The sequence below is a fragment of the Odontesthes bonariensis genome, chromosome 21 (assembly GCF_027942865.1).
Source record: "Odontesthes bonariensis isolate fOdoBon6 chromosome 21, fOdoBon6.hap1, whole genome shotgun sequence".
Taxonomy (NCBI): domain Eukaryota; kingdom Metazoa; phylum Chordata; class Actinopteri; order Atheriniformes; family Atherinopsidae; genus Odontesthes; species Odontesthes bonariensis.
The window spans coordinates 8933282-8955283 of record NC_134526.1 but is presented as its reverse complement, the minus strand read 5'-3'; the positions used below and the strand labels follow the sequence as shown (position 1 = coordinate 8955283).

Genomic DNA, 22002 nt, shown 5'->3' with positions numbered 1-22002 from the left:
ACATAACAGTGTTACACCCCAATGAATGTCTCCATGTCGCTCCGCCATTTTAAAACTACGGGATTTGTAGAAGGACATGTCATCAGCTTCGCCCTTTCCGTATCGAAATGTAGAAACGGAAAGGGCGAAGCTGATGACATGTCCTTCTACAAATCCCATAGTTTTAAAATGATAGAACTGCATGTACTTGGTAATATGTTTAATCTTTATATGTGTATGTATGTATATATATATGTGTGTATAAAAATCAGGAGATTTACAGTCAATAGTTGAAAGCTACATTTTGATTCTCAAAGTTGAAGAGAAAGCACTAAACTGAGGCGAATTTGTATTTGTGGTTCAACCACTTAAAATGCATCTATTATCTGATTTCAGTGTGTTTTTCCATCTAACTATCCAGATAAAATGGTGTCTCCAGGACAGCTTCCCTTTTCTCTGATGTCTGCAGGCCTTTATTCAGAGAGTCACGGATCTTCCTCCACGAGTCGATCTCTGAGCTCCAGAGTGCAGCTCTGGCTCTGATGGACTGTGAGACCTCGGTCTCGCTTCCTTTGGCCAGACTGATGCTGTCTTTACAGATGGTGAAGATATCCATGCCGACGAAGAGAGCATTGAGGGCGATTAAACCAACTCTGGCTGACTTGGAGACAGACAGAGTCCCTTTAAATGCTGCTTGACCAACATCGGTCACATCTGTGGCCACCTCAGATACTGCGTGCAATGCTTTTCCTTCTTTTGCCACCACTTTTCCTGCACGTATGATCGTTTTCCCATTTTTGATCAACTTGACATCAGAAACATCTTTGGCAAGTGAACGGAAGTTCCATGCAACTGATAAAACATTTTTGACCCCCATGCACGTGGAAAAGAAATAACTCTCCTCTATCTGAGTAACTGGTTGACTGATCACCTGCTCCAGAGACTTTTGGAGATTCTGCATTTCATTCATTAAATTCTTGATGACTTTATTGACTTTGTTTTTGTATTTTCTATTAACCCCAATCTCTGTGAATGTGGTGACTGCACTGTTGACTCCGCTGGTGATTCCTGCCGCTGTACCACCTATTGTCAGACCCAAAGACAATCCTGCTGTGAATGGAATTAAGGCCAAACCAGCAATGGACAGAGCACCTCCAACTACTCCCACCGAGCTGCCTGTCACACTGGAAATCAGTGCCCCCTTTTTCATCTTGACTAGCTGAATGGCACACTCCTCCATCTCTTTCAGAAACTGAAGCATTTTGGGCTCTCGCTCCTTGAAGTCGTTGATAAAGCTTGAACAGGACACCTTTTGGAACAAGAACACCATCCGGAAGTGCTGGTTGTTCCTGATAATAAAGATGGCAGATTTAAAGATCAAATCTAAGCCAACTTCCATAGAACAGCCTCATATTTCAAAATATCTTTTAAAAAGAGCTTATCTGACAGCGTCCTGTTTGGGATGTTTTAATAATGACCCAAAAAGAGATTCCCACCTGATTTCATCAAGCTGCTGAAGGTGGCAAAGCATCTCTTGTACATCTCCTTCGGGTAAACTCATGTTTAGGTTTACCAGAACTTCTTTGTTCATCTTCTGGCATAAATCTCTGATTTTTCTGTTAATGACACGGATTGGACAATTTTTTTTACTGGAAATAAAAACAATAGTTTCTTTCGCATTTCAGTGAAAACAAAACATTTTGTTGGTCAGTTTTACCTTTTCTCAAACTTTTTAAAGATGTTCTTGGTGGTCTGTATATATCTGTCCAGCTGATGTGCCAGCACCTCCACATTCTGAGGTTTGGGAAGGAAGAAGGCTTTTGCATCTCTTTTAAACTCCAGGAGTAGAGGACAGAGTACTCGTGAAACAATTATGACAACCTGAACATGCTCAAGGTTGATTTCTTTGGACAGGTCTAACACCTGGTTCTCCTTGAATACGTGCAGTGAGGTGACCGCCAGTTTCTCCACTGCAGCCAGGAAGCAGTCGAGTTCCTCCAAACCTCCCAGAGTGCCCCTCAACACTTCAGCCAGCTTCTTCTCACACGGCCTTTTTTTGAGCTCTCCCAACTCCCTCTTCCTTTCCTTCTTCCACATAGGGAACATTTCACAGAATTCTCTCACCGTGTTGATGTGGCCAAAAGTCTCTGTAACGTATGTGCACATTGTCGTCCGAAACCTTTCTCTGTAACACAAATAAAATTGTCAAAATCTTTTTGTCCAGACAAATCAAGTTCTGCTCAATATCTTATCAGTTTCTGGGACTGGTGTCTTCTGGACAGAGACCTCAGATATTGTACTTGACATCGACTGAACTCACAGCCCCTTATTACCACTGGGACCACTTTGGATTTCAACTCCATGTCTGACTTGCTACATCTATCACAACTGCTGTTCTCTGTCTTTGTCTGTCACTACATCTGGTCAGCCGGCACCTGCTTGTTTACTGTTCAACTAATTAACTTTAGGATTTAGTTTTCGGTGCACATTAACATAAAGTTCTCTATGTGCTCCTCCTGAGCCAGTAAGCTTCTTAGACTGCTGTCTATCTAACAAGCAATTTAACAATTAGTACTTATTATATACCGATAACAAAATAAAGTCACAATGCAACATATTGAATTAATATAAAACTTATTTTTTTTTTTTTTTTAAAAAGCTACTTAGATCAGTACAAATTAAAGCTTCACGTTCGGTGCTCCTTTCTTCCTTCTGAAAAATAAAAAACATCTTACTTTCGTTTTCACATATTTGGGTACCCTCTACTTTCCAGCAACTTCCTCATACCGCTCAATTTCTCCCTTTCAAAATGCTTCAAATTGCCATGTAAATAGATTGTGTGAAGATGTGAGGCAGTAATTGGTGTTATGATAGTCAAGCCTTTCTCCTCTTGTGCTGTGTCGAGGTCTGTGTTCTGGTTATACATAATTGTGCCATTAAAACGCAAAATAAGTTCCATGTGTGCCAAAACTGATGTCCACGAGCAGTCTAGTTAGCCTTTAAAATTAATCTAAAACATAACAATTTCACTTACTTTGACATGCCTTTGCGGTTTCTGCCTCTAAGTAGTAGCAAGTTTAGAAATGTAAGTCTTTTGTCGAGACGCGTCCACGCGGCGGAAGATGCGCGCGCTCGCTGAAAAGTCGTTCCCGACGTACTGCGCCCGAACCACGGCCCGGGCTGCAAGCCAGGGCTGGTTTTCCCACAGCCTTTTCTTTTTAAGAACATGAAGCAGATCTAAAACGCTGTGATAACGTGACGTAGGTACACAACACTTTTAGAATAGATGAAGTAGTTTTCACTTTGAACGCAGACTTAATGGGGAAAAGTGTACTCTTCCAAATACATTTTGTCCTGGCTAAATATATCAGCCTTGTTCCTAATCATATGTCGTTTATTTCTTTTTCAGCTGATATGTTGTAAGAATTAGAATTTCAAGATAAAATCTTGAATTGTAGAGTGAGATCATTTTTACACAGGTTTTAAGGTATTATCTTGATTTTTGTCTTAAAACCACTTCTTCCCTCACAATAAATAAATTCTTCTTCTCGCCTGTTAATGCAGAGGGAACACATCCTGATGTAGGAAATGTGGTCAGTTTGAAAAGTTACAGTCTGACATCATTTATGTCCTTTCTCTATGATGTGCAATATTTTTTTCAAACATCACATGCTTTATTCTGCACATAATTCGGATAGATTCTTGTAAAAATGTTGAGGTTTTTGTCTTTCTTAACAAATTTTAAGCAGGGATACTAATTGAGTCTTTTTTGTTGGTATTCCATTACTTTAAAGCAGTGTTTTAAAAAAAAATCATGCATTATTTTACACATGTCAAATTATGCTTAATTACTCTTGTGAATATGGAGAGATTTGGTCTTACTGCCACAATCAAAGGCCTGAGGATTTAAAGAAATTGGACCCAAAAGTAGGACTAACATGAAGAAAACAGTGGATTTATTATAAATCAATCAAAAAGCAATGCCATGGCAGGAATAACAAAGCACTAAACTCAAAAGTAACAAGAAACAAACTCAGAAAGCAGAACACAAAGAGAGAACTCCCATATTGCAAAGGAACATGGAAACACCACACAGCAAGGCCCCAGCCAGGACTCAAACCAGCAACCTTCTTACCGCTGCGGCTGTATTTTCCCTTCGCCAGAGACAGAATTACCTCTCTATAAAGAGCTGTGTGTTAAAACATGATTTTGTTTTAGTTTACATGTCAGATCATATTTACTCTTGTAAATACGGGGAAGCTTCATATTTCTTTCGACATACTTTAGATCATCAAGTGTTTTCTTTCCTTAATAGAGTTGTAAGGGGGATCCAGATTCACCCATTTCTTACTCCTTTCTCGTAAGATAGGTTTATTTTATGTGGTTTGACATGTAATTATTTCGATATTTCAACTTTAAATGTAAATACTAAGCAGATAACAAAAGAATTTAAAGTTTGTTACTGAAGATGTCGTATAACCAAAAGTTTCCCGGTTCAGTGTGACGTTTGCTCCACAGATGCTTAAAACACCTACAGATCATTGCTGAAAAAAGAACTATTTTGTAAAAAGTTAAGTGTTGCCTCATCTTTAAAGTCTTTATTGATCCACATAGTACAAGAGCAGAGTACAGGTTTTTAGTGTTTGGCAAAAAAAGATCAAATGTATAAAACGTTACGACTAAAGTAAAAATTACGAATGTGCAGTACCTTGAAGATGTCAGTGATTTTGAATAGCAGCAAAATCAGAAGGAAAGCAATATGATACCAGCACATGATAGAACTGCATGTACTTGGTAATATGTTTAATCTTTGTACGATCATAGTGCAAAAGGGACAAATTCATATCAGATTCTGTAAAAAAAAAAAAAAAAACATGAAAGATTATGTTGCAGCATGATTTCTTTGTTATTTACATAAAGCAGTGATTCTATTTATCTTTCTTTTTCGTAAAGCATTATCAATTTTGAAATACTCAACATGTTAGTGATCAGTTACATTTTAAAATTGGCTTTGTTAAAAATATTTATTCATGAATATATACACACACACACACACATATATATATATATATATATATATATATATATATATAAATAAATGCATCTATTATCTGATTTCAGTGTGTTTCCATCTAACTATCCAGATAAAATGGTGTCTCCAGGACAGCTTCCCTTTTCTCTGATGTCTGCAGGCCTTCATTCAGAGAGTCACGGCTCTTCCTCCACGAGTCGATCTCTGAGCTCCAGAGTGCAGCTCTGGCTCTGATGAACTGTGAGACCTCAGTCTCGCTTCCTTTGGCCAGACTGATGCTGTCTTTGCAGATGAAGAAGATATCCATGCCGAGGAAGAGAGCATTGAGAGCGATAAAACCAGCTCTGGTTGACTTGGAGACGGACAGAGTCCCTTTAACTGCTGCTTGACCAACATCTGGGATATCCGAAGCCACCCTGGGTATGTTGCGTAAAGCTTTTCCTTCCTGAGCCATGACTTTGCCAGCACTTGCAACAACCTCTTTAGTTTTTAACAGCTTAGCAGCCGAAGGTAGACCAACAAGTGAATCAATGCGTTTTCCAACAGTGCCAACTTTACAAAGCGCCTTGCCTACTCCCACAGCCACACCTAGGTTATCATCTTCCATTCTGGCAACTGTTTGTCTGGTCACCTCCTCCAGACAATCCTGGAGTTTCGTCACGTCCTCCATGAAGCTTTGGAAGACTTCACTGGCTTTCTTTTGGTGTGTACGGTTGACCCCAACCTCTGTGGCAGTGGTGACGAGGCTGTTGACTCCGCTGGTAATTCCCAGCCCAACACCGGTCATCGTCAGAGCCAAAGACACTCCTGCTGTAAACGGAATTAGTGCCAAACCAACAATGGAGAGCACCCCTCCAACAGCCCCCACTGAGCTCCCAGCTACACTGGAGATCTTTGCCCCTTTATTCATCCTGTCCAGCTGAACTGCGTTCTCCTCCAGCTGGTTGAGAAACTCCAGCATCCTGGGTTGTCGCTCATCAAACTCTTTAATGAAATCAGAGCAGGATTCCTCCTGAAACAAGAACACCATCCGGAAGTGTGGGTCCGTCCTGAGAGGATAAAAGAGGACGTTTTTTTTCTATAGCTGCAATATTTCAATGATTATACGATGAGGCATTTCGCTTAAATCTCTAAATCCCATTGCCACAACTTGCCCCAATAGCTTTCCCCTCCATTTCCCATGGATATGTTGCCCCTTTTCTTTTAGGGATGAAGGAGCAGTGGTGAACTGCTCATTCAAACAGGGTGTTGGGCACCACATCCCTGCAAAACGGAGGGATACGGCCAAGGGGAAGGATTTGAATTGGGCCTAAATGTTGCTTCAAGAAAAGACAGGTGATCATCTGAGTCAGAAGTTTATCATCTGGTAACCACGCATATCTGTATCGAATGGAAATCCATCCAAGATTTGCTTTTTAAAACCAGCAGATGTCTGTAATTTGATGTGTCAGTCACTCAAAGACATATAGTCAAACACTTTCAGTACCACCACTCATTTCTTTAGATGTTGCCCGGAAAATACGGTTCTTTGCCGAGTAGTCTGTTGTGTGTAAACACATTGCTGGTTCATGCATTGAGTTCGGCGCCTTTTATATGCTTGAATGATTCATAAGTCAGTGTTAAGTGGGACTGAACTGAAAACCAGTGAGAAAGTAGCAAAGACCCTCAGGACTATTGCTCAAGACCACTTTTAAAGTCTGGCTCCATGGTAACAAAATCTAACAAAATGACTAAGACTTTCTCTCAGTCCCATACCTTGGTAAAACTCACCTGATTTCATCGAGCTGATTAATGTGATCAAACATTATTTGCATGTCATTTTCAGACAAATCCACACTGAGGTCTATCACAGCTTCACTGGTCATCTTCAGGCAAAAGTCACTGAAGCAGCTGTGAAAGACAGAATTCATTTTATAGGACATGCCATTTCTGCAACGACGCATGTTATTTCTTTAACCTAATATCAGTTTTACCTTTTCTCCATCTTTTCACAGATGTTCTTGGAGGTCTGAATGTATTTGTCCAGCTGATGTGCCAGCACCTCCACATTCTGAAGTTTGGAAAGGAAGAAGGCTTTCGCTTCCCTTTTAAACTCCAGGAGAAGTGGACAGATGTTTCGTGCAGCTGTGATGACAGCCTGAACGTAATCGTGGCTGATCTCTTCGGGCAGGGATAATACCTGGTTCTCAGTGAAGACATGCAGAGAGGTGACAGCCAGCTTCTCCACTGCATCCAGGAAGCAGTCAAGCTTCTCCAAACCTTCCAGAGTGCCATTTAACACCTCATCCAGCTCCTCCTCCAGCTCTGCTCGCCTGCTGTCTGCTTTTGGGTTGAATTTGTTCTTCACATATCTCCAAAAGGCTTTACCTTTGTTCTCTGACTTTGTAACCTTGCTGATGTTGAGGTTGAGTTGATCAATCCGGTCTTTGATGTCCCTCATCATGTTCAACTCGGTCTTCCTCCGGAGCATCCATTTAGAGAACATCTCACAGAAACCCCTCACAGTGTGGATGTAGGAGAGGGTATCTGAAGTGTAGCGGTGCAGGGTGTCCTGCAGTTCTGCTCTGTAAAACAAAGCATCACAAAGTGGTGAGACAAGAAAAAAAAAAAGGCAGAAAAACTTGTTCAGAACATACGATCTGGCATTCTTTGATGTCTCCTGTGAAGCTTTTGTATTGTGTTCTGTACTACTTGGCATAATGACTGTTAAGAGGAGAGATAGAGTAGTTCTGCTGTGGCAGGAAAACACTAAAAGCAATCACAAAGCCTCTCTTCATCTCCAGTGTGAGTTCAACACCAGTCACGACTAGAGGCAAACAAACGGAGAAAGACAACAGCTCACAACACACATACAATGACTTACTTACATAACAAAAACAACTTCTGACAAACAGCTAAAAAATGGAAACAAAAAGAACTAAACAAATGCCTTTCCAGTCGGAATGAACCATAAAGTCCAGAATCCACTGAGAGCAAAGGATTCAGCTACCTAGATAACCATGATGCTCTTCTTGATGCCGTCACACAAACAGATCCAGAGTGGACGCCACCTGCCTTTCTGACCATCCTTACCCACCTGACACAGGTAAACTGTGTCAGGTGTCAAGTTCCTGGATATTACAGACTGCCAACAGGAAGTTTGCTGGATAAAGTAAACCTCACCTGTTCAGCTATAAAACCAACTCAGTCCTGACACCATCCTTTCCAACAGATGGGGCCATGTAGTCATTGTTTCATATACAGAATCAACTTAAGATTTTTCATAGATATCTATATTGAATTCATTTTATGTAGCATGGTCCTGCACACTGACACATATGCATATATGTGTATATATGTGTGCATATGCAGATACAATAGCATTAAAGGCATTAGTCACACACCGCTTTGCTTTACAAATCATATCATCTCTTCAGAACAGATATCATAGAACTGCTTTTACCAGGTACACCCTGGACAGGTCGCCAGTCACAGAGACAACACGGAGACAAACACGCTCACACTCACCAGGGACAATTTAGAGACAACATGCATGAATTTGGATGAATTTGGACGGTGGGAGGAAGCTGGGGTACCCGGAGAGAACCCACGCGCACACGGAGAGAACACACAGAGAGGCACCGGCCGGGAATCGAACCCGAAACCCTGTGAGGCGACGGTGCTAACCACCCAACCACCAAATAAAAGTTCTGCCACACAAATCTGCATTCATTGCAATATACTCGACACATTTGGCCTTTTATGTTTCACGTCTGTTTGGCCTGGAATAACTACGAAGACAAAAGGATTAAAGACGGAAAAGCAGATGGAGAAAAGAGCTAAATCTGAAAGTCTGAAAGTATGTTATTTATTTAAGTTCAGGTCGTCAGGGCACCTTTCTTTCACTGAGCAGGTGAACGCGTTCAGGTTTTACCTTGTTGCAGGCATGTCTCTCCTCAGCTGCTGCGGACCACCTTTACCCGGAGAAGTTTCACAGAAAGGAGTAAAGAAGGAAACTTCGGTCTGAGTTTCCAGTGAGACAGTTTCTCAATCTATCCAAAGTATGTTCAGTTTCGTTTTTCCCTTTCCTTACGTCGAGCAGCTGCACCACACCCATTTTTCACAGTCATGCCTCCACAGTCAGTTAGGTTGTGTTTGTTTAGCAGTTTGGTGGCGCAGACCGGCTGCTGATAGATTCCATCAGCCAGCCCCGGCGCCACGGGGGGGCACTCGCGGGCATTGCCCCCCCATCCACGCCGGTGTGCCCCCCCTGGGTTCACTTTGACGTTTGACCGGAGATTGCCTCAAACACTGAGGGGACACGATCTAAAAGTCTTAAATAAAAAATACGTTTTTTAAGGTCTTAAAATGTCTTAAATTTCTCTGATTTTCGAAGAGTGGCGTTAAATTTCATCTGGGCGGAATGAAAGGAAGATATGTCTGGAGAGAGCTTTTGTGTGTGCGCCAGTACTTCCGGTGAAAACTTCCGGTGATTTGACAGCTAAGCTAACGCGTCAGGTTAGGGCCAGTGGCCGTAAACAAAGGTTATAGCCAAGAAGAAAGATAATAATATAACGTAGCTAAAAAGACTAGCTTTCTTCAGTAGCCTAATGCTTACCGATTTAGCAAGCCTAGCAGCCTCGTTGCTAATGCTAGCCGCAGTAACGTTACCAACCATACCCGACGTCAAGGAGTTGGCTGAGCAGGGGCAAGAGTATGGGGCTGGCAGAGTTAACTTCATAATGGATGGGTGCAGGTTTTATTCACTTATTTTCATTCTTTCACAGGATTGATTCACTTCATTGGTTTATCCGATTGCTGGCCGCCGAGCCATTATGTGTCTGGGTTTGTGTAGGTTACTGATCATGGCTGTTAGCCGATAGTCAGGTTGTGTGTTGGGTGTGTATTTTTTCTATGGGTACATGCCATTGACTGAGCGGTCTGTGCTCGTTTTTTATTTTTATTTAATTAGATTGGAGATACTAATTAATACTGAGGGGGGGGGGGGGGGAATTGCCAGGGCCGATTTTTTTTCCCAGTCCGACCCTGAACTACATGTTCAAATGCGTTTTGATGTCGGCTCAACGCCAGTCTGAATTCACTGTGGCCGTGCGTGGGCGTTGCTGTTGTTGTTGCGCTCCTGTTTGCTCGTTGTGTGTAGTAGTATTAATGGCGACTAGAAAGGGGCAAACGTGATCTGGCCTTTGCGTTCAATTTATGCACCGATGATTATACAGAGTGGATTAAACTGTGCAGGCTATTCGAGATGTCTCCGAATGCCTACTTTAAAGGAAGCGTGATGTGTCTGCCAGGGCTGCCTAAACGAGTTGCCAACCGTCCCTTGAAATAATGGAATCGTCACGTATTTAGTAACAAAAGGACAGTTCCTTATTGGGCTGAAACGGGGCCCACAATTCGGTTAAAATGCAGAAAATTGCATCTAAGAAATACCAAATTTTCTGGGGGAGGACCCCCAGACCCCCTGCTAGGGCCCCCCCCCCTACTCATTTAAATGCCCGTCCAATAGCTTGTCTCTGCCGCCGGGTCTGCCATCAGCTGTGCTGAACATCTCAACCAGAAGCCACAAACACCAATCAGCCGAGCTGCCACAGCTCAGACAGCCAATCACTGCACAGCTTCCTTCGTTCAACGGATCTATTATGACGTCAGCAGCAAAGCGCTGTCATTTTTTCAGTGCCCGTTTCCTGAAAATGCATTCAGGGGCTGTAGGAAATACTCACTTTGGTTATATTTCTGTAGGGATGCCTCCCCACTGAAATACAAGAAGCATATTTCCCCTTGTTGAATAGCGGAATAACAGCAAACACTGACCAACCAGATTTTTAACTGCTGACCTTCATACTAAATGATATGAAGTGTCTTGTTGCAACATGTTTTGAGATGGGTTTTTTTTGCATTTTTGCACTGAGGCGTCCCACTGCGTGCGAAAAGAAAAAACACCATCTGATGTCAGCACTGGTCGATCAGGGGGTCTAAACATCGTGGTCCCATGGAGGACAGGGGCCATATGTTCTGACCTGCCACTGCATGGGATTTATTGAATTAAACTGAGCGACTGTGATTAATTACTTCCGGTTCACTGTACATTTTACACTGTTTTATTTAAAAAAAATTCTTAACATAATTATGTACATTTTGTTTGAAAGCATTTCGTTTTATCTGTCAAACACTTCACACCTGTTTGATGTTGAAATAGCTGCAAAAATTAATTAGCCATGCCCAGCAAATGATATAAACTGATTATGCTAAATGATCAAAAAGCGATACAATAAGAGGAAGGTGTGAAGGGGTGTAAAATGACATCAGAAAGGATTAAAAGCTAAAAGCAAACATGAGAGGGAAAAGGACCTAAAAAAAGAAGAATATATACATAGCATGCAGCATGAGGACAGACTGACAGTCAGGGAAATAAAGCAAACAAAATAACAGTAAAGTACACAAAAGCAGTGTGACAGTGACATTAAAGTCAGCTGTGTGTGATGCTTTCAGTCACACGCACAGAAGGTACCTGTGAGGACAATGCAGCCGCCTCCTCAGCCTCTTCGTCATACTGCCTGTTCAGCACCTATAGCCTTCACTCTGGAACCCAAGCTAAGACTAAGACTAAGATTCCCCTCACAAACCAATTCCTTCTGTTGTCATCAAAAGTTTTTTTTTTTCAATGAGCTAATAGTCATGGAAGAAGAGTTCATGTTTTCTTCAGTGTGAACAAAACAGTGACCTACAATATGAGGCGGAAATGTAAATTCATTAAGACACCTGCTACCAGGGGCGTAGCACCAAATTTGGGGCCCCAGGAACAACCACTACCATGCATATTTGAACCAACATCAACCCTATGTTAGGCTTTTGGGACACTTGTATAGGCTAATAGTTATTATGAAAATAAATACATTTAAGACAAATATGGCTTCTATTTCACAATTATGTGGTAGCCAACAAAATGAGAGATTATTTTTTAATTATTTGACTTCGGCTGCTATCAGGGCCGTAGCCAGGATTTAGGAATAGGCGGGGTCCATGATGCGCGCACATAGCGCGCACTGAAATTTTTACTATATATATATATATATATATATATATATATATATATATATATTTTAATTATATAGTTTTTAATATATAGCAGTGTTGCACATTGAGGCTAGTAGCAAAATAAACCATTATAATGTAAGAAGAACCCATAGCTAAAAAGAACCTGATTATTTCCCAATGCAAGCCTATATTGTTTGGTACAAGCAAAGGCCATTTGGCCAGGCATAGAGTAAGGCTAACTAACCAATATAAAAAATAGAGTTAAATATAGATGGATAAATGCATATTGTAGGCTATAGCTGTTGCTAAACAACCTATAAAGATTTATGGGCTATATTGAATTCAGTACTAAATTAGATGTGAAAAATTGTCTCCAGCCTGCATAAATGTGCATTGCTATAACAAGGTGCTGTCTTCTTTATTCACGAACCATACATGACATCGATATAACAATCATATCATTATAAAAGAGCTCGAGCTGAGCTTTCCGTCAGTATATAGCAATCGCCGCTGCACTGCAGAGTGGCAGAGGAAATCGTTCGTCAAATTCTCTAATTTTTCTATTACTGATTACTGGTATGCAGCTACTATGTTGACGGTACTTCACCGACTACGGAGCGCACACACGTGTTATACACACCATTGGAAAGGGCAGAAACAGACCTTTCAAATGGTACCACGCAGTCACACATGCACGAAAGTGATGTAAACACAAACGTCAATTGAAACGTGTATGCGAAAACCGAGATTAAAAAAATAAATAAATAAAAAATCCCTGAAAACTACCGAGGTCCAGACCTCGCTTTCCTCATAGCTGGCTACGGCCATGGCTGGTATCACAGTGGTATGCAACGGAATGTGAATGGGATAATCAGTTACAGTAGGCTGTAATTTTGACATTTGGGCTCACCTTTCTTGGGAAAGAAATCAGTAAGCAGTTGCTTTCCTTCATTTTGTCTCTCTTGCCTTTCTTTTCTTTTCTGAGAGCCTGATTTTTTTTTTTTTTTTTGGATGACATCTTTCATGTGCCGGCTGCTGCGTTTAATGCCTAATAATGAAATGAGTGAAATTTATGGCGCTACATATATATACATATATATATATACATATATATATATATATGTATATATATGTATATGTATATGTATATATATATGTATATATATATGTATATATATATATACATATATATATATATATATATACATATATACATATATATATATATATACATATATATATAGTACTTCCTGTTATGCTTCATAGAAAAAGAATGTCAGCAATTTGGGGAACCTGGAAATCATTAAAACACTGCAGCACAACAACACAGCTGTCCTTGGAAATGGTCTGCTCTTAAATAAAGCTTTTCATTCTCAGGTGGCTCTACAAAGTGCTTAATTATATGCTTGTAGTTCACACACAAGTACGTCCACTACCTCTGTTGTGCTGTTGTAAATTCTGCAATAATTTTGTCAAAATCAATAAGGCATTGAGGGAATTTTATGATAATCCCTTTGCCAGATTAAATGTCAACTCTTCCTCGACATAAATATTCTGTACAACAACCAAAAAAAACTAAATAAAATAAAATTGGCTTTTCCCAAGCTGAACATTCATGCAAATAATTGCCCCCTCTTGTGGCCATATTAGGTCACTGCACTTCTAAACGCTAAAAGCTGAATGATGTGTTATCATTTTGATTTGATTTACTTGATAAAGTTTAACAAGTCAATATAATAAAAACAAAAACACATACCCAAGGTTAACATGTAGTTATAGTTATCTTTACATTCAAGTCACAACAAGAAACATACTGGGAAAATAAAGACTACAGTCCAAAGTGCTGCTGAGAGGCCACCACAGGAGGGCGCTGTTACCCTAACTCAGCACTGGAGGTACCTCAGAGCTCTCTGAGCGTGGAAGTTAAAGCTGCAGTCTGCAGGATTTGTTGTTGTCATACGTAAAGTCCTACGTTTTGGCAGTTTAAGAGTTTACATGATCTATCAGAACGCTTGAAGTTGAAAACGGTGACCTCCGTAGTCGCAAAATGCAAGAAATGCTTATTTTTTTAACCGAAAAATAAAAAGTTATTCAACTTCCTGTCCCGCCCCATCAAAACACATGAGAACTCGTGCACGTGGACGTGCACGCCAGATGCGCCTACACGACTCCTCTTTCATCAACTCACCTGTCATTTGCGATCATGGAAGACACAGTAAGTAGACAAGCCCGTAATGAAGTTCAATAGTCCAGATAAATAAGCGTGGGGACGAGCCTACCTTGTATCGCGCGTGCACAATCGGTGATTGACAGGCAGCAGAGCCCAGCTCGTAACCTGATTGGTTACCTTACACCGGTCCGGTCTGCAATTTTGTAAACAAACCTGCTGGCTTTGGAGGGACCTAGCGGGACATATAGGGGACCTAGAGAACTCTTTTTTTTTTTGTATTGGGGTATTTAATGTACTACTTTCAGAATCCCCGGACAGTTCCAGGCATTATGCTTGAAAAAGAGTTGCAGACTGCAGCTTTAACTTGGCTTGTGGTTTTCAGGCTGAACGTCTGGGGACTGAAGAGATCAGTTTATTTTGCTTAACTCAGCTAGATGCTTTGTTAACAGCATTCTACAAATCATGTAGAATGGGCTCATGTTTAAGCAAAATAGAACAAATATTTGAATTAAAACAGAACAATATATATATATATACACATACACAAAATCCAGGGGCAAAGAAAAAAAAACTTAACTTCTTAAATCAAGAGATTTAAAGCTTTTTAAAAAAACATTATGCTGCTTGTGACATTCGAGGACTACAAAACCCATAGTTGTATTCTTTATTTGTATTAACCAATTCGGTGCTCTTTTTTTCCTTCTGAAAAATAAAAAACATCTAACTTTTGTTTTCACATATTTGGTTGCCTTCTACTTTCCAACAACTTCCTCATACCACTCAATTTCTCCCTTTAAAAATGCTTCAAATTGCCATGTAAATAGATTGTGTGAAGGTGTGAGGCAGTAATTGGTGTTATGATAGTCAAGCCTTTCTCCTCTTGTTCTGGTTATACATAATTGTGCCATTAAAACACAAAATAAGTTCCATGACCCATGTGTGCCAAAACTGATGTCCACGAGCACGCTGTCCATGTTAGCCTTTAAAATTAATCTAAAACATAACAACTTTGACATGTCTTTGCGGTTTCTGCACTGTCACCTGTATTTTGATATGGCCTACATTACAAACATTATGTTTGTAGCCTACACTTAAAGACATGGTAGGTAATCCTGTTCAGAAACACATTTTGTAATACTGGGTGAAATGGTCCGTCTATCCTGAGAGAAATCTATACAACATGTATTTAGAAAAAGGGACGAAAATAATCAGACCTCTGTGGCAGCTGCAGGACTGAGAAAAAGCTGACCAATCCGAGATCAGCGTCCCGCTGATCTCGGATTGGACGCCTACAAAAAACCAATCAGATGCCTCTGCTTTCTGCCTACTCCCCCCTCTGCCGGCTCCCTGCTCCATGTGCGCATGCGGTTCCACCGGCTTTGGATGAAGCACTGACGGAATGGGGAGGGGGGGGGTGGAGCTTAGAGGAGTGGACACTTTCGAATCTTGCTAGCTCTCTTGCTAGCTCTCTAGGATTACCTACCATAGCTTTAAGCTCTGAATAAAGCAACTGTGATATTCTTTGCTATAGCTAAATACAATCCCATAGTGTAATGCAGTTGACAATTCATATTGTTTAGTTAAACCAACCTCTTTATTATAAAAAGACAGTCCAAAGTAAACAGAAAAAGTACTCCAGTTACTACTGGGGTGGTTGAGCTGCATTCCGGCCTGCGATTGCCTGTACAAGCTGGCCCAGCACTCCCAGAATGCCTTGGTTGAAGGCTGCGGCAGCAGCAGCAGCAGTAGCAGCAGCAGCATCAGCAGCTTCTTCCTGCCTTTCTTGCTTCCTTGCTTCCCGTTTTTGCCTCCTTGCTTCTCGTCTGTCCTCCAGAAACAACTGGAGGTGGCGTTCACGCTGGGCCAGCATCCTCTCCTGGTTCCTCTCGTCAGCTACCATCATGTCACGCAGGACATTTTCCTGAAACAGGCTCCTTTTTCTCTTGCCTAAACAAAATGAAGGAAAATATAAATGAGAGGTAGTTGACCAAAGTGGCGAAAATATAGTACAGAAAGACTTTTAGATAGAAGCCACATGGTGTGCCATATCTTTATTCTTACCAGAACGTGGAGTGGTAGCAGGAGATGCCTCAGCAACCGAACACTCATCGGTTGCACAATCCGAGTCTTGAGGGGGAAAAAACTAAAAAGTGTGAACATACGAAACGCATACACGTAAACCGCATAGGTGAGACACTGTGCTAGCCTCCCAAAACAGCGTTGTTTGCTAGCTCACTCAGAACAACTTACACAAGTTAAAGACTGAACATGTATTTGTTACGATATAAAACATGCATTTGTTAAGATATAAGCGTTGCACCAAGGGGATAAGAACAACACTTACCATTTTCCATCGCCTCCAACAAAGACGCCGCCGTATCCACGCCACTCCATCCACGGTTTGACCCACTTCGGCTGTTGTGGTCCTCCTGGAACGCCTTCTGATTTCGTGTCGCTCCGTCCAGTTTTCTTCTCTGGTCTTCCATCTTCGCAATTCTGTTTATTCTCTCAGGTAGTACTTATCTGTTGCTCTCGCAGGTGTGTTTTCATACATGGCGGGTGATTATTTAAAGCTCTCCGAGCTTCGTCGCGTGTATGACGTAATCTCACCTGACCAATCAGTGGACAGCACTGATCACGTGACGTTTTAGTGTCGGCTGGGCCCGACTAGACCCACCCAGAGAGACCCACCTCTGAAGCAGGTACTAGCAGGTACCCACACACCACAACTCCTGAACATTTCCATCTCCAAGTATCAAATTGGGGTGATAAGGTAACTGATTACAATATAAAGTGTTTGCACATTCAGCCTATTGTACTCTCTGATTATCATCCTTAAAGGTGTGTAGGTGAAGGTTGGGGGCTGCATGCATACCTTTAAGGATGGTAATCAGAGTACAATAGGGTGAATGTGCAAACACTATTTGAATCAATTTCCCTACCACCCCAACTTGCCCTGCAGGTGATCTACAACCAATTAAGAACATGAAGCAGATCTAAAACGCATTTTGTCCTGGCTAAATATATCAGCCTTGTTCCTAATCATATGTCGTTTATTTCTTTTTCAGCTGATATGTTGTAAGAATTAGAATTTCAAGATGAAATCTTGAATTGTAGAGTGAGATCATTTTTACACAGGTTTTAAAGCTATAATGTGTAATATTTCACGTTGTCTATTAACAAATTTGAGTCTTATCATTCACAAGTATTACCTCAATCGTTATTAATTACCTCCATCACAAAAGTGCAGTGTTCTTATATTCTTTATATTCAGCATGCGAATGTACATAACAGTGTTACACCCCAATGAATGTCTCCATGTCGCTCCGCCATTTTAAAACTACGGGATTTGTAGAAGGACATGTCATCAGCTTCGCCCTTTCCGTATCGAAATGTAGAAACGGAAAGGGCGAAGCTGATGACATGTCCTTCTACAAATCCCATAGTTTTAAAATGATAGAACTGCATGTACTTGGTAATATGTTTAATCTTTATATGTGTATGTATGTATATATATGTGTGTGTATAAAAATCAGGAGATTTACAGTCAATAGTTGAAAGCTACATTTTGATTCTCAAAGTTGAAGAGAAAGCACTAAACTGAGGCGAATTTGTATTTGTGGTTCAACCACTTAAAATGCATCTATTATCTGATTTCAGTGTGTTTTTCCATCTAACTATCCAGATAAAATGGTGTCTCCAGGACAGCTTCCCTTTTCTCTGATGTCTGCAGGCCTTCATTCAGAGTCACGGATCTTCCTCCACGAGTCGATCTCTGAGCTCCAGAGTGCAGCTCTGGCTCTGATGGACTGTGAGACCTCGGTCTCGCTTCCTTTGGCCAGACTGATGCTGTCTTTACAGATGGTGAAGATATCCATGCCGACGAAGAGAGCATTGAGGGCGATTAAACCAACTCTGGCTGACTTGGAGACGGACAGAGTCCCTTTAAATGCTGCTTGACCAACATCGGTCACATCTGTGGCCACCTCAGATACTGCGTGCAATGCTTTTCCTTCTTTTGCCACCACTTTTCCTGCACGTATGATCGTTTTCCCATTTTTGATCAACTTGACATCAGAAACATCTTTGGCAAGTGAACGGAAGTTCCATGCAACTGATAAAACATTTTTGACCCCCATGCACGTGGAAAAGAAATAACTCTCCTCTATCTGAGTAACTGGTTGACTGATCACCTGCTCCAGAGACTTTTGGAGATTCTGCATTTCATTCATTAAATTCTTGATGACTTTATTGACTTTGTTTTTTTATTTTCTATTAACCCCAATCTCTGTGAATGTGGTGACAGCACTGTTGACTCCGCTGGTGATTCCTGCCGCTGTACCACCTATTGTCAGACCCAAAGACAATCCTGCTGTGAATGGAATTAAGGCCAAACCAGCAATGGACAGAGCACCTCCAACTACTCCCACCGAGCTGCCTGTCACACTGGAAATCAGTGCCCCCTTTTTCATCTTGACTAGCTGAATGGCACACTCCTCCATCTCACTCAGAAACTGAAGCATTTTGGGCTCTCGCTCCTTGAAGTCGTTGATAAAGCTTGAACAGGACACCTTTTGGAACAAGAACACCATCCGGAAGTGCTGGTTGTTCCTGATAATAAAGATGGCAGATTTAAAGATCAAATCTAAGCCAACTTCCATAGAACAGCCTCATATTTCAAAATATCTTTTAAAAAGAGCTTATCTGACAGCGTCCTGTTTGGGATGTTTTAATAATGACCCAAAAAGAGATTCCCACCTGATTTCATCAAGCTGCTGAAGGTGGCAAAGCATCTTTTGTACATCTCCTTCGGGTAAACTCATGTTTAGGTTTACCAGAACTTCTTTGTTCATCTTCTGGCATAAATCTCGGATTTTTCTGTTAATGACACGGATTGGACAATTTTTTTTACTGGAAATAAAAACAATAGTTTCTTTCGCATTTCAGTGAAAACAAAACATTTTGTTGGTCAGTTTTACCTTTTCTCAAACTTTTTAAAGATGTTCTTGGTGGTCTGTATATATCTGTCCAGCTGATGTGCCAGCACCTCCACATTCTGAGGTTTGGGAAGGAAGAAGGCTTTTGCATCTCTTTTAAACTCCAGGAGGAGAGGACAGAGGACTTGTGAAACAATTATAACAACCTGAACATGCTCAAGGTTGATTTCTTTGGACAGGTCTAACACCTGGTTCTCCTTGAATACATGCAGTGAGGTGACCGCCAGTTTCTCCACTGCAGCCAGGAAGCAGTCGAGTTCCTCCAAACCTCCCAGAGTGCCCCTCAACACTTTAGCCAGCTTCTTCTCACGCGGCCTTTTTTTGAGCTCTCCCAACTCCCTCTTCCTTTCCTTCTTCCACGTAGGGAACATTTCACAGAATTCTCTCACCGTGTTGATGTGGCCAAAAGTCTCTGTAACGTATGTGCACATTGTCGTCCGAAACCTTTCTCTGTAACACAAATAAAATTGTCAAAATCTTTTTGTCCAGACAAATCAAGTTCTGCTCAATATCTTATCAGTTTCTGGGACTGGTGTCTTCTGGACAGAGACCTCAGATATTGTACTTGACATCGACTGAACTCACAGCCCCTTATTACCACTGGGACCACTTTGGATTTCAACTCCATGTCTGACTTGCTACATCTATCACAACTGCTGTTCTCTGTCTTTGCCTGTCACTACATCTGGTCAGTTGGCCGGCACCTGCTTGTTTACTGTTCAACTAATCAACTTTAGGATTTAGTTTTCGGTGCACATTAACATAATCTATGTGCTCCTCCTGAGCCAGCAAGCTTCTTAGACTGCCCTCTATCTAACAAGCAATTTAACAATTAGAACTTATTATATACCGATAACAAAATAAAGTCACAATGCAACATATTGAATTAATATAAAACTTAAAAAAAAAAAAAAAAAAACTAGTTAGATCAGTACAAATTAAAGCTTCACGTTCGGTGCTCCTTTCTTCCTTCTGAAAAATAAAAAAACATCTTACTTTCGTTTTCACATATTTGGTTGCCCTCTACTTTCCAACAACTTCCTCATACCGCTCAATTTCTCCCTTTCAAAATGCTTCAAAATGCCATGTAAATAGATTGTGTGAAGGTGTGGCAGTAATTGGTGTTATGATAGTCAAGCCTTTCTCCTCTTGTGCTGTGTCGAGGTCTGTGTTCTGGTTTTACATAATTGTGCCATTAAAACGCAAAATAAGTTCCATGTGTGCCAAAACTGATGTCCACGAGCAGTCTAGTTAGCCTTTAAAATTAATCTAAAACATAACAATTTCACTTACTTTGACATGTCTTTGCGGTTTCTGCCTCTAAGTAGTAGCAAGTTTAGAAATGTAAGTCTTTTGTCGAGACGCGTCAACGCGGCGGAAGATGCGCGCGCTCGCTGAAAAGTCGTTCCCGACATACTGCGCCCGAACCACGGCCCAACCTCGGGAAGTGTGCAAGCCAGGGCTGGTTTTCCACAGCGGCACAGCCTTTTCTTTTTAAGAACATGAAAGCAGATTTAAAACGCTGTGATAATGTGACGTAGGTACACAACACTTTTAGAATAGATGAAGTAGTTTTCACTTTGAACGCAGACTTAATGGGGAAAAGTGTTCTCATACAGATACATTTTGTCCTGGCTAAATATATCAGCCTTGTTCCTAATCATGTGTCGTTTATTTCTTTTTCAGCTGATATGTTGTAAGAATTAGAATTTCAAGATAAAATCTTGAATTGTAGAGTGAGATAATTTTTACACATGTTTTAAGGTATTATCTTGATTTTTGTCTTAAAACCACTTCTTCCCTCACAATAAATAAATTCTTCTTCTCGCCTGTTAATGCAGAGGGAACACATCCTGATGTAGGAAATGTGGTCAGTTTGAAAAGTTACAGTCTGACATCATTTATGTCCTTTCTCTATGATGTGCAATTTTATTTTTCAAACATCACATGCTTTATTCTGCACATAATTCGGATAGATTCTTGTAAAAATGTTGAGGTTTTTGTCTTTCTTAACAAATTTTAAGCAGGGATACTAATTGAGTCTGATTTTGTTGGTATTCCATTACTTTAAAGCAGTGTTTTAAAAAAAAAATCATGCTTTATTTTACACATATGTCAAATGATGCTTAATTACTCTTGTGAATATGGAGAGATTTGGTATTACTGCCACAATCAAAGGCCTGAGGATTTAAAGAAATTGGACCCAAAAGTAGGACTAACGTGAAGAAAACAGTGGATTTATTATAGTCAATCAAAAAGCAATGCCATGGCAGGAATAACAAAGCACTAAACTCAAAAGTAAACAAGAAACAAACTCAGAAAGCAGAACAAAGAGAGAACTCCCATATTGCAAAGGAACATGGAAACCCCACACAGGAAGGCCCCAGCCAGGACTCAAACCAGCAACCTTCTTACCGCTGCGGCTGTATTTTCCCTTCGCCAGAGACAGAATTACCTCTCTATAAAGAGCTGTGTGTTAAAACATGATTTTGTTTTAGTTTACACGTCAGATCATATTTACTCTTGTAAATACGCAACCCAGTCTCACAGAAAAACGTGTAATAGCTACGTTGGTCCACAAGGGAAAACGTGGTGTTGTCACAATTTGGCCCCCAAAATTGTGACAATACCATGTTTTATTTGGCCTATTCATTTACACTGCTTCGCAACCAGGTCACGTGACTATCAAATTTCCCTCAGCTAAAAAAGGAAAATGGCCGACTGTCAACCTTTTTTCTGTGAAAAACATAACATTTTAAGAAAGCATCTGCATTTGTATGCATTTCGAT

At 40.8% G+C, this 22002-nt stretch overlaps 2 protein-coding genes and 1 pseudogene across 2 annotated transcripts; all 3 read right to left on the bottom strand.

Moving 5' to 3' along the window:
• Positions 1–128: 128 nt before the first annotated feature.
• Positions 129–3092, bottom strand: LOC142370912 (uncharacterized). The gene is made up of 4 exons (XM_075453442.1): positions 3014–3092; positions 1697–2164; positions 1476–1595; positions 129–1328 (listed from the first exon to the last, which is right to left on the bottom strand). The coding sequence occupies exons 1-4, from the start codon at positions 3019–3021 to the stop codon at positions 389–391; spliced, it is 1536 nt and encodes a 511-aa protein (XP_075309557.1). The 5' UTR covers positions 3022–3092; the 3' UTR covers positions 129–388.
• An 826-nt stretch (positions 3093–3918) lies between these two features.
• On the bottom strand, positions 3919–9183 carry LOC142371789 (uncharacterized). Its single transcript, XM_075454533.1, has 4 exons — positions 8925–9183; positions 6985–7575; positions 6782–6901; positions 3919–6060 (listed from the first exon to the last, which is right to left on the bottom strand). Exons 1-4 carry the CDS (start codon positions 8936–8938, stop codon positions 5112–5114), a joined length of 1674 nt encoding a protein of 557 aa, XP_075310648.1. The 5' UTR covers positions 8939–9183; the 3' UTR covers positions 3919–5111.
• Positions 9184–17646: 8463 nt separating this feature from the next.
• On the bottom strand, positions 17647–20605 carry LOC142371170 (uncharacterized; annotated as a pseudogene).
• Between the last annotated feature and the right edge of the window lie 1397 nt (positions 20606–22002).

Bases quoted from the DNA above. Each gene is read 5' to 3' on its own strand.
- LOC142371789 (XM_075454533.1), bottom strand. The intron at 6,902-6,984 runs GTAAAACTGATA...TGTCTTTCACAG, and splicing joins TGTGAAAAGATGGAGAAAAG to CTGCTTCAGTGACTTTTGCC. The intron at 6,061-6,781 runs GTGAGTTTTACC...TTATCCTCTCAG, and splicing joins AATCAGCTCGATGAAATCAG to GACGGACCCACACTTCCGGA.
- LOC142370912 (XM_075453442.1), bottom strand. The intron at 1,596-1,696 runs GTAAAACTGACC...TGTCATTAACAG, and splicing joins TTTAAAAAGTTTGAGAAAAG to AAAAATCAGAGATTTATGCC. The intron at 1,329-1,475 runs GTGGGAATCTCT...CTTTATTATCAG, and splicing joins CAGCAGCTTGATGAAATCAG to GAACAACCAGCACTTCCGGA.